Below are 13,616 nucleotides of genomic sequence, written 5' to 3' on the forward strand. Positions count from 1 at the left end.
AACACGTAAGGGACTTTTTGACTCGATATTCCCACGGGATACTAGGGATAAAATCTCGAAATAACAACCACTGGATTTAGAGCCATGAATTTTGTATGTAGGTGCTGGGACCTCTGTAATAACACACAGGCTAATTTTTATCCCGATATTCCCACGGGATAGGGATAAAATCTTGAAATAATAACCGCTGGCTTAGGAGTCATGAAATTTGGTTGTAGGTAGCTAGACGTCTGAATAACACAATTTTTTACATAAGCGACTTTTTGACCGATATCTCACGGATACCTAGGGATAAAATCTCGAAATAACAACCACTGGGCTTAGAGCCATGAAATTTGGTATGTAGCTTAGCTGGACCTCTGGAATAACACAATCTTTTTTTACCCTGATATTCCCCGGGATAGGGATAAATCTTGAAATATTAACCGCTGAGCTTAGAGGCATTGAAATTTGGATGTAGGAGCGTATGTCTGGAATAACACTATTATAAGTTCGCTACTTTTTATCCCGATATTCCCACGGTATAGTTTTGTAACTAAGGACCCATACATCCCTGTATTATTATTATTATTTCGTATTTTTTTCTTTAATTGTATACTGTAGTTTTTAAGTATTTATTTCTAATTATTTTATTTTGAAAAAATGACTTTCTGCCAAGTTTCTTTGCGGCGCTTCTTCTTGGCAATGATGGTCTTTCCGAAAGCGCTGTTAGTATAAAAATGAAGTGTAAAAAGTGCCATTGCGGCCTATTTACTGAATAAATGATTTGAATTTGAATTTTGCATTTGAATTTGGATAGGCAAAAATGAAAACTTCAGCACTGGCGTTTAGAGTCTTGAATTTTGTACAATCATCACAACACAACCTCATGAGACCACGATATAAAATATTGGAAATTTCCAGGGGAATTTTGTAAAATCCGAAAATTTAAATTGCAGCTAACCACACCGAATAGTTTACGCGTGCGAAGCCGCGGGGTAAAAGCTAGTATTGTATAAATTCCTCACAATGTTTTATTTTTGAGATACCGCCTTTTGCCTCAAGAGAGGAGATGGTGTTAATTCAAAAAAAAAATAATATTTTTTTACTTTTTTTTGCAAAAAACAGCTTCTTGGTATTTCATTTGTTACAAATATGTTAAAGGAACAAAGTATTCCTAAAAACTTAAGAGTTATGGGTTCTTGAAAATATTGATGAAGCAGGCTAAAGTTAAATTAGACAGGCTAGTAGTGAAAAGTTACCAGGTTAAAGAGAATTATATCAAAAATCAAAGAAATGTATCATAAGTTTAAGGGGCTGCTTCACCATCCATTGTTAGTGTGAACTGGCGTTAGGTGTGATGCGTCTCTATATGTTTTGTTCGAATAGACGGAGACAGCATCACATTTAACCGTTGTTAACGCTAATCAATGGATGGTGAAACAGCCCCTAAATGTAATTTCTTAAAAAATATGAGTCTCTTTGAGGCATATATAAGAAAATAAAATTATTTCAAATTATTCATATTTATACAGGGTATTTGTAATTTACTAGCATCCTTTTAACCCTAAACTCCTACCACTTAAACAAATGTTTTTGTTTTACGACTTTTTAAAATGGAGCCGTAAAACAAAAACCATTTGCTAAACATGTATTTTTTTTATTTTCCTTCCTGTTTTCTTCGCTGATATTGTTCTTTATGTTTCTTTGGAACTCAGCATAGACTTGGATTTCTTTTTATTTTTTCGTGTCTTTTCTTTCGTTCTCCCTTTTCGTGCTAATCTCTTCTCTTCTCTTGTTTAGTTTTTGGTTCCCCATTACATTCGGCCCTAAAATATTACGTTTAATACAATACAATGCAATCAAATCAGTCCCTCCGATGAAATGAATGACTTCAGATAGTAAAAACTGGCCAAATAAGAACGTACCTAGGCAAAATAACACGAAAAAATTCGTTTTAAACGAGTAACGACACCACTATTTTATACGAATGATTTTACAAACTGTAAAAATTTTAGTTATAAACAGGATCACCATGATTGTTTTTTTAATTTTCAAGCCAATAGTTTCACTTTTAGAGAGGGGGATGTCACACTCCAAAAAAAAATTGCAAAAGCTATATTTACGCAAAATTACAGATATAGTACTAATGGATCTAGTGCGGATAGATAAACAGACACACAAAGTGAAATTATAAGTGTTTAGTTAATAAAAAGCAATTCTCTACATTTACTTTGTAGAACACTGTAGTACTACTTAAAAAAAGTCCATAAAGTTATTCTTAGAAATTATATGCAATTTTTAAATAAAATAATTTATAGTTCACTTTTTTCTGCCATGAGTCACTTTAGTCTGTGCTTCAGTTACAGATTAAAGTGACACAGATTAAAGTGAAAAGTGGATTCAAAAGACATTTACTCTAAAACCGTCAAAATATGAATGTGCCACTCTTAATAACGTAAGTAAATACGTCATAATATCACATTAAAATGATTATCTAATAACGTCCCATATAAATAACATAAAATAATCGAGACAATGTAAAGTTAACATACCCGTTACAAACTCCAGTTTGCCGCCTTCGATCACTAATCGCCACAAAACTATGACAGAATGTCTCGAACCATTCCGTACGGCGGCGAGCCAGATATTGGCCGAATGTTTACCGATGATTAAGGTGTGGTCTATCATTCTCCGTGTGTGAGTGAGACCCAACAATGCGGAACACACAGACTACAGTGAAAAAACGCGGACAAACTTTGAGTGTTTAATATTGATGTATAAAATGATTTATTTAGGACCGTATTATTATTAAATGAATATCGTGATTGTTTTGTGCAATATATTATAAATTAATTTGTGAAATAGTACACAAATAATTCACAGGCCTAAAACCGGGAGCATGTCCTTTTGGACAAGACAGACTACAGTGAAAATCGGTACTTATATTTATTTATTTTTTAAGTATAGATTAAAAATTAAAGGCCTGGCCTCGGTGTAAAAGGTCTAGTGTTACATAGTCAATTTTTATTTCGAAAAAACTTATATTTAATGTACTTTCTATTAAAAACTCATTGGCAGATTATAATGCCACTTATTGAAATCACCCATATATTTTGTTCCATAACTTTGCCACGCCACACATTTATTTTTAACCACAATGTTATTTGCCAACAAATCCGAAATCCCGAATATCAATATTCAACTTTTTGATAATTGAAATGAAAAAAAAAATCGGTCATGCGAGGAACGAAAATACATAAAACCATTTATTACGGGTTAACATGGCCCATACAATAAATACCTTACTGGCTAACAAACATTTATACTTATTAAATTAATAATTTGTTTTGTTGGAATAGACGAAGACGGCGGCACATTTAACCGTCACTTAACACTAATCAATGGATGGTGAAACAGCCCCTTAGTTGGAAAAATGGCGTGACTGCGCTGCGGCGCCACCGTCTCTGACGTCGCATTCGTCTGCGGCATGGTGCCCCGGAGTAACACGACATCTTTCGGCTAGAAGGCAGCAGCAGCACCCGCGATGGTCCTCATCAGCAGCCGCGCGCAGCACGCGCACCACAAACGAGCTGAAGTGATGCGACTGCAGCTGGAACACCCTCAGCGTATCCGTTCTTCCGGCGGACGTATTCCACATCTGAAGTACCTACCTATAGGTATGGCTTTTTAGCCATGAGCGCGGTCGTGTTTTAGCTCCGTGTGTCATTTTTATACCTCTTATTGTGATTTATGTGGTCTGCGGTCAGCGGGTCATGGATTAAATAATGATTTATTTATAAATTAACAAATATTACCCTTACCTTACCTAAACTCAGCCACACCAGTCTCGCGCCGCGCACCTTTAGCACACATTGCTGCACTTGTTGAAATTTTTGCTGTTACGTTCCGTCATGGCCGGTGAGTTTTTATTAAGTTGTACAATGTATCTATACTTAGGTACTTCAAATAAGGTGTCTCACCATCAGTATATAAACTTTTTGTACCTATATCAACGTTTCGGATAACAACGTAAACTATATTAATATTAACGTTTGTATTAAATGATATTGTAACGGATAACTCACATATCAAATGCGGGTACTTGTGCGCCGGTGTTAGTTTCGTCGGGCAGTCACGAGCAGAGCGGTGGCGCGTAGTGCGCGTGTTGCGGCAGCCGCCCAGTCGCGTGCTCCTGTGAAGAAGGGCTACGAAATAGCCCGAAACAGTCGTGCTAAACTCGATTTAAGACGTGAGTTATCCGTTACAATATCATTTAATATGAGTGAGTCTCACGGTAGTTTTCATGTTCAAAATTAACGTTTAGCTTACAATAATACCATGAATGTTGAAAAGTTCAACAAGTAGGTACCTACTTACCTAACTTACGTAACTTAACACTTCAGTACTTTGTCCTTGTATGCCTTCTAAAAATGTTATAAATACACAAGCTCAAATACTTTAAGTGTTTTTAAACATACCTATCTGTACTCGACAGTACCACAGTGTAGGAAAAACAGTACCAATAATTTCAGCTGCTAGCGAATCCCTAGCGTCTGGGCGCGGCATCCAGGTGGTGTCTCCGAGTCCTGACCACTCGTTCCACCTAGACTTGGAGGCGCTGTCGGCACTGCTGCTGCGCGAAGATCTTAAGGACCGCGCCGTGGTGGTGGTCTCCGTGGCTGGAGCCTTCAGGAAGGGCAAGAGCTTCCTGCTTGACTTCTTTCTGCGCTACTTGCATCACACGGTTAGCAAAAGCTTCGCAACTCCTTAAATGTTATAGACATGTGGGGGGACAGAAGGCATCAATAGAAAGATCTCTTTCCAGGCAGAGGTTATACCTGGGGACCGAAGTCCGAAGGACAAGATTGTGGGTTGCGTATGCATCCAAAGTCGAAAGTGGTCGCCATGACCGAAATCGGTTGGATCATCTTCATAAATCCATCCGAGATAAGGAATTTCGATAACCCGAAGTAAGTACGAGTAGAACAGAAATGAATTCACCAGCGCTAGATAGATATTATTATTGGAGTTCCAAACCTTTATTTTTAAACTCCGTGTGCAGCTAAGACCACTAAATGGCGGGGCCATAAAACGCGCTCGGCAAGTGTTCTCTGTTTTATTGTGCATGCTGTTTTGCTGCCTACCTTATCTAGGAAACCCTGTGCAGAGAGCGTTTTCATTCGACCGTGCAAAATTAATAGAGGAAGCGACGTCTTTCATCTCATTCCAATGTACACATTCTGACACTTTTGTTAATTCGCTTTGTGCCTTTCCATTTCCGAGTGAAATGCATTGAATCTGGTAATCAAATATCATTTGGTATTCAACAGTTTTAATTGGCAATTTTTATCTATCATTTTATTCCAGTATATTCTAGAGGGAAGTGGCGATTGGCTGGGGTCCGAGGATGAGCCACTGCGGGGCTTCAGCTGGCGCGGGGGATCCAAGCGCGACACCACCGGCCTGCTGCTCTGGTCGCAGCCCTTTAAAGCAACCCTCAGCAATGGCGAGAAGGTATAGCGTACTGGTTAACGAGAGGAAGTGGTTTGATATGATAACATCGGTTAGATATTGAATCTGTCCATTGAAGACTCTCCATAACAACTAGGTACCTACGTAATGACCGTTTTAGAAAAGAAAGAAATGAGGTTCGTTTGCTCTTGCCAAAAAGCCATCACAACTTCAATTTAAAATAAATACTTAAATAACATATAGTAGCTATTTGAGTTTATGTATGTAGGTGTAAGGAAGGATAAAATAAAATGTTGCATTATTTATAAAATGCGCTGTGGTTCAAAATATTTACAAATATTTACCGGTTTATTTGTGTATAGGTATACCTATCGTTTTCCTTACCTGTTGTTGGTAACCTGATACACATTTTCTATAAACAAACATAGGTATGGTAACAGAAGCAATTAATTATATAGGTATCCGTGGGGTGACACCATATTTAATCTATATTTCTCCACAGAGGTAAAAAATTATCTGAAGTCAGTTGGCAATGGTACACTCTCAGGTACCATCAGCCAAATATGTGGTCTACCACCCTAAAGCTGATAATCGTGTGCATGTCATAAAACAATAATGCCAATAGACGTGTCTGTCAACTTGAAAGTTCGCCTTTAGCGACATATTCATTTGATAAGAACTTGTTGAAAAATTGGTAGACCACTTATTTGGCTGATGGTACACCCGACTACTTATTTAACTCATGCCTCATTGCACTCTCTGGTTTGCTTAACGAGAATCAACGGGACATACCTACTTAGTACTCGAATCTTCCGTGATGATGGTCGGGTATTCTCCACAGGTGGTGATTCTGCTGATGGACACCCAGGGCACCTTCGACAGCATGTCAACGGTGCACGACAACGTCACCGTGTTCGCGCTGTCCACCATGCTTTCTTCCGTCCAGATCTACAACCTGTCGCAAAACATTGAAGAAGATGATCTTCAGCAATTACAGGTAGGTGTAATCAACAAAGTAGAGTTAGAGTAGGAAGCCGGAAGATGTGGAAAATGCGCGTTATGTATTCAGCCCATTTCGGGAAAACAGATGGTATGTGGGACTCGTCCTCTAAGGGAATACCCACCAGAAACCACACGAGTTTTCCACTTTTCCATCGTGGGACGCGCACGAGAGCATGAAGTGACACCGTGACATCTACGCAACGGATAGAAGGGAGTTGTAATCACTCACTCGGGGAGATTATGACGTCATACCCTTGTACTAGTGGATCTAGCTAGACTGACAATATTTGAAAGTACACCGCGGCCTATGTGGGGAGAGGGTGTCTCGCAGGAGAACTGCTCTTGGAGAAATCGTTGCGGATGGTTGCTTGCCAGCAGTCACGAAAGTAAATATTTTAGTCTCGATAATGGTGCCCCTTGTCATTTGGCACGTAGAGCGACCCTCCTTCTTGCTCTACCCCGGGGCCTGTGCTGGTCGTAGTGACGGACAAAGGCCTCCTCAAACAGCCCAATGCGGATTAGGCACACCACAATGATGCTGCCCACCTAATGGTGGCTAATCCAAAATCATCCATTGATGTCATTCCAGCTGTTCACGGAGTACGGGCGCCTGGCGGCGCGGGGCGGCGGCGGCAAGCCGTTTCAGAAGCTGCAGATGCTGGTGCGGGATTGGAGCTTTACGTCCGATTACGCGTACGGCGCCGAAGGCGGGCGGCAGCTGCTGGAAAAATGGCTGGAGGTATTACATTTTACAGAAGGAAAATGCGCTAAAAATGCGACTACAGTTAGAAAAAGTATAGTTCACAAGCAAACTAGCTTATTCAAAATTAAAGTTCTATCAAAAAATCTGTATCCAATTCCACGTAATGCTATTTTATCGTCGTTATAATTTCTCGTCGTTATTTTAATCAGTTTGCCAGTAACTTTTGGGTGCATAATCTTTACACAAGCCCTACCCGTCAATGTTAGTCAGTACCTACTACCTCTATATATTTCCTACTGTATGCATTCCACCTCCAGATACCAGAAGGCCAGCACGAGGATCTGCAGGCGGTGCGTCGGGATATAACCTCCTGCTTCGAAGAGCTGGCCTGCTTCCTCATGCCGCACCCTGGGCTGATCGTAGCTAGGAATCCCAAATTCGACGGAAAAATTTCAGGTCTGTGATAGAACTAAATTCCCTTTCAGATCGAAGTCATGCATGAGTAAGTAAAGAAGAAAAAGCGTCAATAGAGTTACCTTATTTATTTATGTCTATTCAATCAGATCTTCAATTGTGTTCCGACTGGACTCCTTAAGAGAAAAATGAGAATGAAAATAATTATTCAAGACTCAAAATAACAAAATACAAAAAAAGAAAAAGGGTGAAATCCAAAGTAATAACTAAATATGTTGTGTGCCCGAAATGGTCCCGCCTCAGCATAAAATGTAGACTCCTCGGATGAAGTCAGCGCTGGTCTTTCGGCGAGACCATTTTTTTTGAGAGATTTGCGAGCATAAATGTAGACTCCTCGGATGAAGTCAGCGCTGGACTTCCGGCGAGACCATTTTTTTGAACAATGGCTAGAAGCCCCTCTTCATTTCCAGATATAGACCCAGAATTTAAGAAGTCCCTCCGTGAGCTGGTGCCGATGCTCCTGGCTCCGCAGAATCTGGTGCCCAAGCGCATCCAGGGGGCGGCGGTGCGCGCGCGGGACCTGCTGCTCTACTTCAAAGCCTACCTCGGCGTCTTCAATGGCACCGAACTGCCCCAGCCCAAGACCATACTTCAAGTAACTAAGACGTGCAATACCTAATAGACAGAGTGCTGTTCGGTAAAAAATCTGGCCCTCAAATGTATGCTGTAATCTGTAATAGGAAAAAAATTGTATGTAGAGTGAGCCATATTTTGCTGTGTATTTATATATCGCTTTTATAACTTCAACTTGTCGACCAAGACAGGACAAAATAACGTAGCTGTGTTTGACCAAAAATGGAATCCAGTGCGTGCTTCTAGTGCGTGCTCCTCATCCTGCTTCTTTTTAAAGGACACAGCTTTAAAAAGAACTAAATGGACACCCACTTACTTAAGTCCTACTAAAGTCGCTAACCTACCTCATACTGAACTAAATAAGTACCTATTAGCTTTTAAAATTAACACAGATGACTGACGATTCAGGACTCTGGGTTAAAATATTTATAAAGTCAATTTGGAGAGTTCAGGTGATTAAGGCTATTTTAATTTCTATTCCACCAAGTCCAATCAGCAAAACTATATTTTACTTACGGCGAATTACTGGGTATCCCGATCGACAGTACATTCCATGGCACCATTTTCCAGGCCACAGCCGAAGCCAACAACCTGTCGGCCGTGGCCGAAGCGCGCGCGACGTACGACGCGCAGATGGAGGAAGCGAGCGGCGGCGCGCAGCCCTACATGACGCCCGCGCAGCTGGATAAGGAGCACCGCCGCGCGCGCGACAAGGCGCTGGAAGCGTTCCGCTCCAGGCGGAAGTTAGGCGGCCAAGAGCTGGCCAGCAGTTACGAAACACAGCTGATCAAGGTAAAACAAATAAAGACTTGTATTAAAATAACTTAAGCCGATTATTTATAAATCAAAATAAGGCTATAGTATTAGGGCTCGTATTGAGAATAAAATCGTAAATAAAACCAAACTGTTAACTAAATACCTACTTAAAACAAAATATTATTTACTAGCTTTAGCTCGCGGCTTCGCCCGCGTGGTATTCGGTTATCGCGCGCTGTTCCCTCGAGAACTGTGCACTTTTCAGGAATAAAAAGTAGCCGATGTCACTCTCTGGCCTATAAACTATTTCTATGCCAAAAATCACGTCGATCCGTCGCTCCGTTTCGACGTGAAAGACGGACATACACACCAACACACACACTTTCGCATTTATAATATTAGTATGGATTTATAGTGAATATTATAAAACACAATTAGAAAAAAACCTAACACTAAAGCGATGGCCATTCGTTTAGAGAGATACTTAGCTGCAGCTCTTTAGTCTCTAGTAGTGTCGACCAAGCGCCGGGACCCCATGGAGCCAGGGTCTCAAGACCGACAGCAACGAAATTTTATGCTGAACTAAGACCCTGGTCTTATTTACTAAGTATTACTTTCCTGTTCTCGGCACCTTGCACTTATCTTCTCTCTATTAGGAACTAGACGAAGAATACAAGGAGTTCTCAGCCCACAACGAGTCCAAGAAGCCCCGTATGACGGGCACCCCGGTGGTCTTCGCGGGCGTGGCGCTGCTGGGCTGGCTGCTGAGCTCGCTGGGGGGCGCCGTGATGTGGCCGCTGGGCCTCGTGGGGACCGCCGTGGCGCTGCTGGCTCTGGGGGTGCTCGCCTTGTGGGCTTATAACAGGTACACAAAGGTGCCAGCGAAACAGACCACAGATAAAGATGTATAGTCCAGAAATTCCTTAACCACTCTAAGGGTAATGCTATTTTCTATTTTATCGAGCCTTGTTGTGTTTGTGATGATGGAACTGCCCTAAAGATGGTAAAGCATTTGGACTACATTTTGTCTGTGAAACAAATGAAATGTTCACAAGCACAAACCATTGTGAAGAGTGCCATTTCACCGTGAAGACTCCAGTGAAAAGCGTCTATTCGTCATTGTGTGATTAAAGTTGTGGAACAGAAGATGGGCCTCTGCTACATCAAAATGGCACGTTGGTAAAGCAGCTGGAGCCTTCGTTTCGTATACTTAAACCAACAAAAACGACCTATTTACATCTTAATATCATAGTTTTTTTGTTCCAGAGTAACCGGCAACATGAGTAACGTGGCAAATCAGCTGGATAAAATAACTGGCGTGTTATGGAAGCTCGTAAGATATCTAATTTCATTATTAAGTTGTGCTTTGAAATTTGAACCAATAATTTGATTAACTTATTTAGGATAAGAAATTGAAACAGCAATTCTGCCCTCCTCAGCCAAAAGGCGCTATCTTTAAAAAAACACTCTTAGGGGCTGTTTCACCATCCATTGATTAGTGTTAACTGGCGGTTAGGTGTGGTGTCGTCTCTATTTGTTTTTTTCGAATAGGCGGAGACGGCATCACATTTAACTGTCGGTTAACGCTAATCAATGGATGGTGAAACAGTCCCTTAGAGTTATTAATACTATTGTGTAGTTAAAAACGTTCTGCGTCACATCATCACATGGTATAAATAACACAAGTGGTTCTTTTTTGAGATAGCACCTTTTGGCTTAGGAGGGCAGAACTTCATCAACAAAAATTAAAACCTAAAACCGTCATAATATATTTAGTTAGAGCAAGTTGTGTGTGTGTTATTTCCAAACCGCGTTTTCCACCAGTCCAAAAGTTACGAATGCAGCATAATTATGCCAGTTAATTTTAGCGAGGTTGCAACTTCAGATTATGTAATGCTGGCCATTTTTTTATCCGTTTAATTTTCTTCTAAAAACGGCGAAGCGCGCTGCTGACAGGACACATGTAAATTATGAATGTAGAGTTAAAAATCAAGTTGAATTACCTCAAAAAAGTCATTTCAAAAGGAACGCAAAAAACTTAACATAAAATAAATAAAAAATAAAATCCCTTAAAAAAAGTAATAAGGTCTAGAACTCTGGGGGGCTACTACGAAATTCGTATCGTACCGTCTCTCTCACACCCGTATTAAATAATAATATACTTACCTAAGCGTCAGCGGGACGGCAAGATACGAAGTTCGAATTTTGCACTAAAATTCAAGTCACAGATAACATATTTTAACTGGGTAGCTCTACGAGCGTTTCAACCGCTATCGGTTTCCTGTCGCATATATTAAAGAAATGAGTGACCGTAAACAAGAAATTTTAATGGATTGTAATTGTACCGCATGCACACCATATCGTTTTATGAAGTCCTTCCATTCTACCTGACTCATTTCTTCAGTATAAGTGACAGGAAACTGATAGCGGTTGGAACACTCGTAGAACTACCCAACTATTATTAATTTCTTATAACTGTCAATATACATGTCACTATTCTTAACCCTAAACTTATGCAGGGTCTTCGCCTGCTGTGGAACTCCGTGGGAAATCAGGCCGTAGCCGCCGCCATCGGGGTGGACCACATGAAGCCATCCTAACCTTGTGTATTTTTTTTTATTGATTTTGTCCTAATTGATTACTATGATCTACAAATTGACAAGTACTATCCGTCATTTCGCAACTAACGTTTGGCAACCTAACTCATTTCGCAAACTCTAACCCCCTTATTCATAAACGACAATCAAACCTATTTTAGTTAAAATGCCGCTAAAATTAGTTTGTCCTTATCTGTCACTTCGACATTTGTATTTGTTAGAAAGGGACAAAGCATTTGTTAGTTAACATAGGCTTGTTAAGTTTTATGAATAAGGGGTTAAAACTGTAAATATTTCAGGATTTATATCAGGGCCATCGTGTATAAATGTAGAACCCCTTAGGTTAGGTTAGGTTAGTGTTATAAAAATCCTGAATTATTTACAGTTTCAGAAATATTTAACAGTTGCTAAATTAATCAGGTTGCCACACGTTAAGTGAACCGTTTAACTTGATTTCTTTTAGCACTATTTAACTACCGCATGTACGGTGGGTAGGTACGCATCATAAATCATAATATCTAAATCTCACTGGACCTATATAAGTACGAATTATGGAATATAAGTACGAATTATGAAAAGGAAGTACGAAAATTAAAACACCGAATGTTTTTTTGACCAAAAGTTTGAAGTTCCTGAAGTATTTTATTGATCAGGAGTTATTTTGCGGAGGTCATATCATGCAATAAACTGAAACAATTACTTTGCTCACCCGCGACCTTATGATGAGCTGCGTTTATGCAGTTCCTCCACCTCCACACTGTAAAAACACACACAAACTCATCTATCACCACCACCACACTACACTGACGCGTTTCAAACTCAACCAGAGCTCATCTTCAGAGCAACATCTTAGTGTTAGTCTAACATCTGGTAGCAGGCGAACGGTTGTGTAAAGGCGCCTTGTACACTCGAAAACATAACGTTCCTTCGGGAAGTCGGATTAAATTTAACTAATTTATTGAATCAGGCGTTACTTTGCGGAGGTCCAAATCAGTGAACTGAAACAATTACTTTGTTGAGTCTAACATCTGGTAGCATGGTGACCGGTAATGTTGCTCTGAAGATGAGCTCTGGTTGAGTTCGAAACGCGTCAGTGTAGTGTGGTGGTGGTGTTAGATAGGTTTGTGTGTTCTTTCAGTGTTTAGGTGGAGGAATTGTATAAGCACACAATTCTTGCATAAACTTAGCTATCATAAGGTCGCGGGTGAGCAAAGTAATTGTTTCGGGTTCCTTGGTTAAGTAGTTGAGTCTGCGCCCTAGACGCCAGCGTGCAGCGGGACACTGAGCGTGTTCTCTGCTCATTCCACGGGCGAGCCGCTCGCCGCGCCGCTGCCCGCTGGCGTGCACTTCACGGCCTCACTGCTCCATACAGTTTGACGCTACTTAAACCATGGGTTAGCAGTTAACTCTGGTCCATGCCAGCCCGCCGTATTATAGATTTAGTTTTAATTATACGTTTTTTTTAATTTCTAGTTTGTTAAATTTATTAAATTTAGATAAAGAATACTAACCCTAGACTTATTGTAGAGTCGAACTCAAAGATATCTTTACACTTTACCTTGGCGCTGTCACTTCATGTTTGAAGTTGTGTATAAAATTGTCAGATGGCATAATGTACAGTGACAATTGATTACCTTTGACCTCGACTGTATGTACCTAAATTAACACTGGATTTATTGTCGGTTTTTTATTAAATTAGCTAATACATATTTTCTTACTAAAATGCTGGTTTTTATTCTTTTTACATGCAAAAGTAGTCGCAATCAGCCGATATCATAGCCCAGTAGACGCTCCGAGGCCATAATTCCAATCTAAATTCGCGTATTATTCTGTCCCTTTTACTCTCCTATAAAATTCTAGCATGAACGGGACAGCACGATAGTACTAATTTCTAACTTTGAGAGTATATCAGCGATCAAATTGAGTAAACCTGGAGCGGCACATCGAGCGTCTTTAGATATCTTTCGTTCTTTGTTCACCCATAAAATATGTTTATTAGTGTTCATTGCTTTAGTCTCATTGTATTGCAGTACCTGGGTGACCGAGCTTGGGTGGCG

At 40.2% G+C, this 13,616-nt stretch overlaps 1 protein-coding gene across 1 annotated transcript; it reads left to right on the forward strand.

Annotated features, from left to right (window-relative positions):
- The first annotated feature begins 3,609 nt into the window (after window positions 1–3,609).
- LOC141433038 (atlastin-like) lies at window positions 3,610–13,234 on the forward strand. Its single transcript, XM_074094869.1, has 11 exons — window positions 3,610–3,900; window positions 4,515–4,726; window positions 5,350–5,496; window positions 6,296–6,451; window positions 7,046–7,195; window positions 7,477–7,615; window positions 8,044–8,228; window positions 8,777–8,998; window positions 9,619–9,827; window positions 10,229–10,295; window positions 11,482–13,234. The coding sequence occupies exons 1-11, from the start codon at window positions 3,894–3,896 to the stop codon at window positions 11,560–11,562; spliced, it is 1,575 nt and encodes a 524-aa protein (XP_073950970.1). The 5' UTR covers window positions 3,610–3,893; the 3' UTR covers window positions 11,563–13,234.
- Window positions 13,235–13,616: the final 382 nt, after the last annotated feature.

The sequence above is a fragment of the Choristoneura fumiferana genome, chromosome 11 (genome assembly GCF_025370935.1).
Source record: "Choristoneura fumiferana chromosome 11, NRCan_CFum_1, whole genome shotgun sequence".
NCBI lineage: Eukaryota > Metazoa > Arthropoda > Insecta > Lepidoptera > Tortricidae > Choristoneura > Choristoneura fumiferana.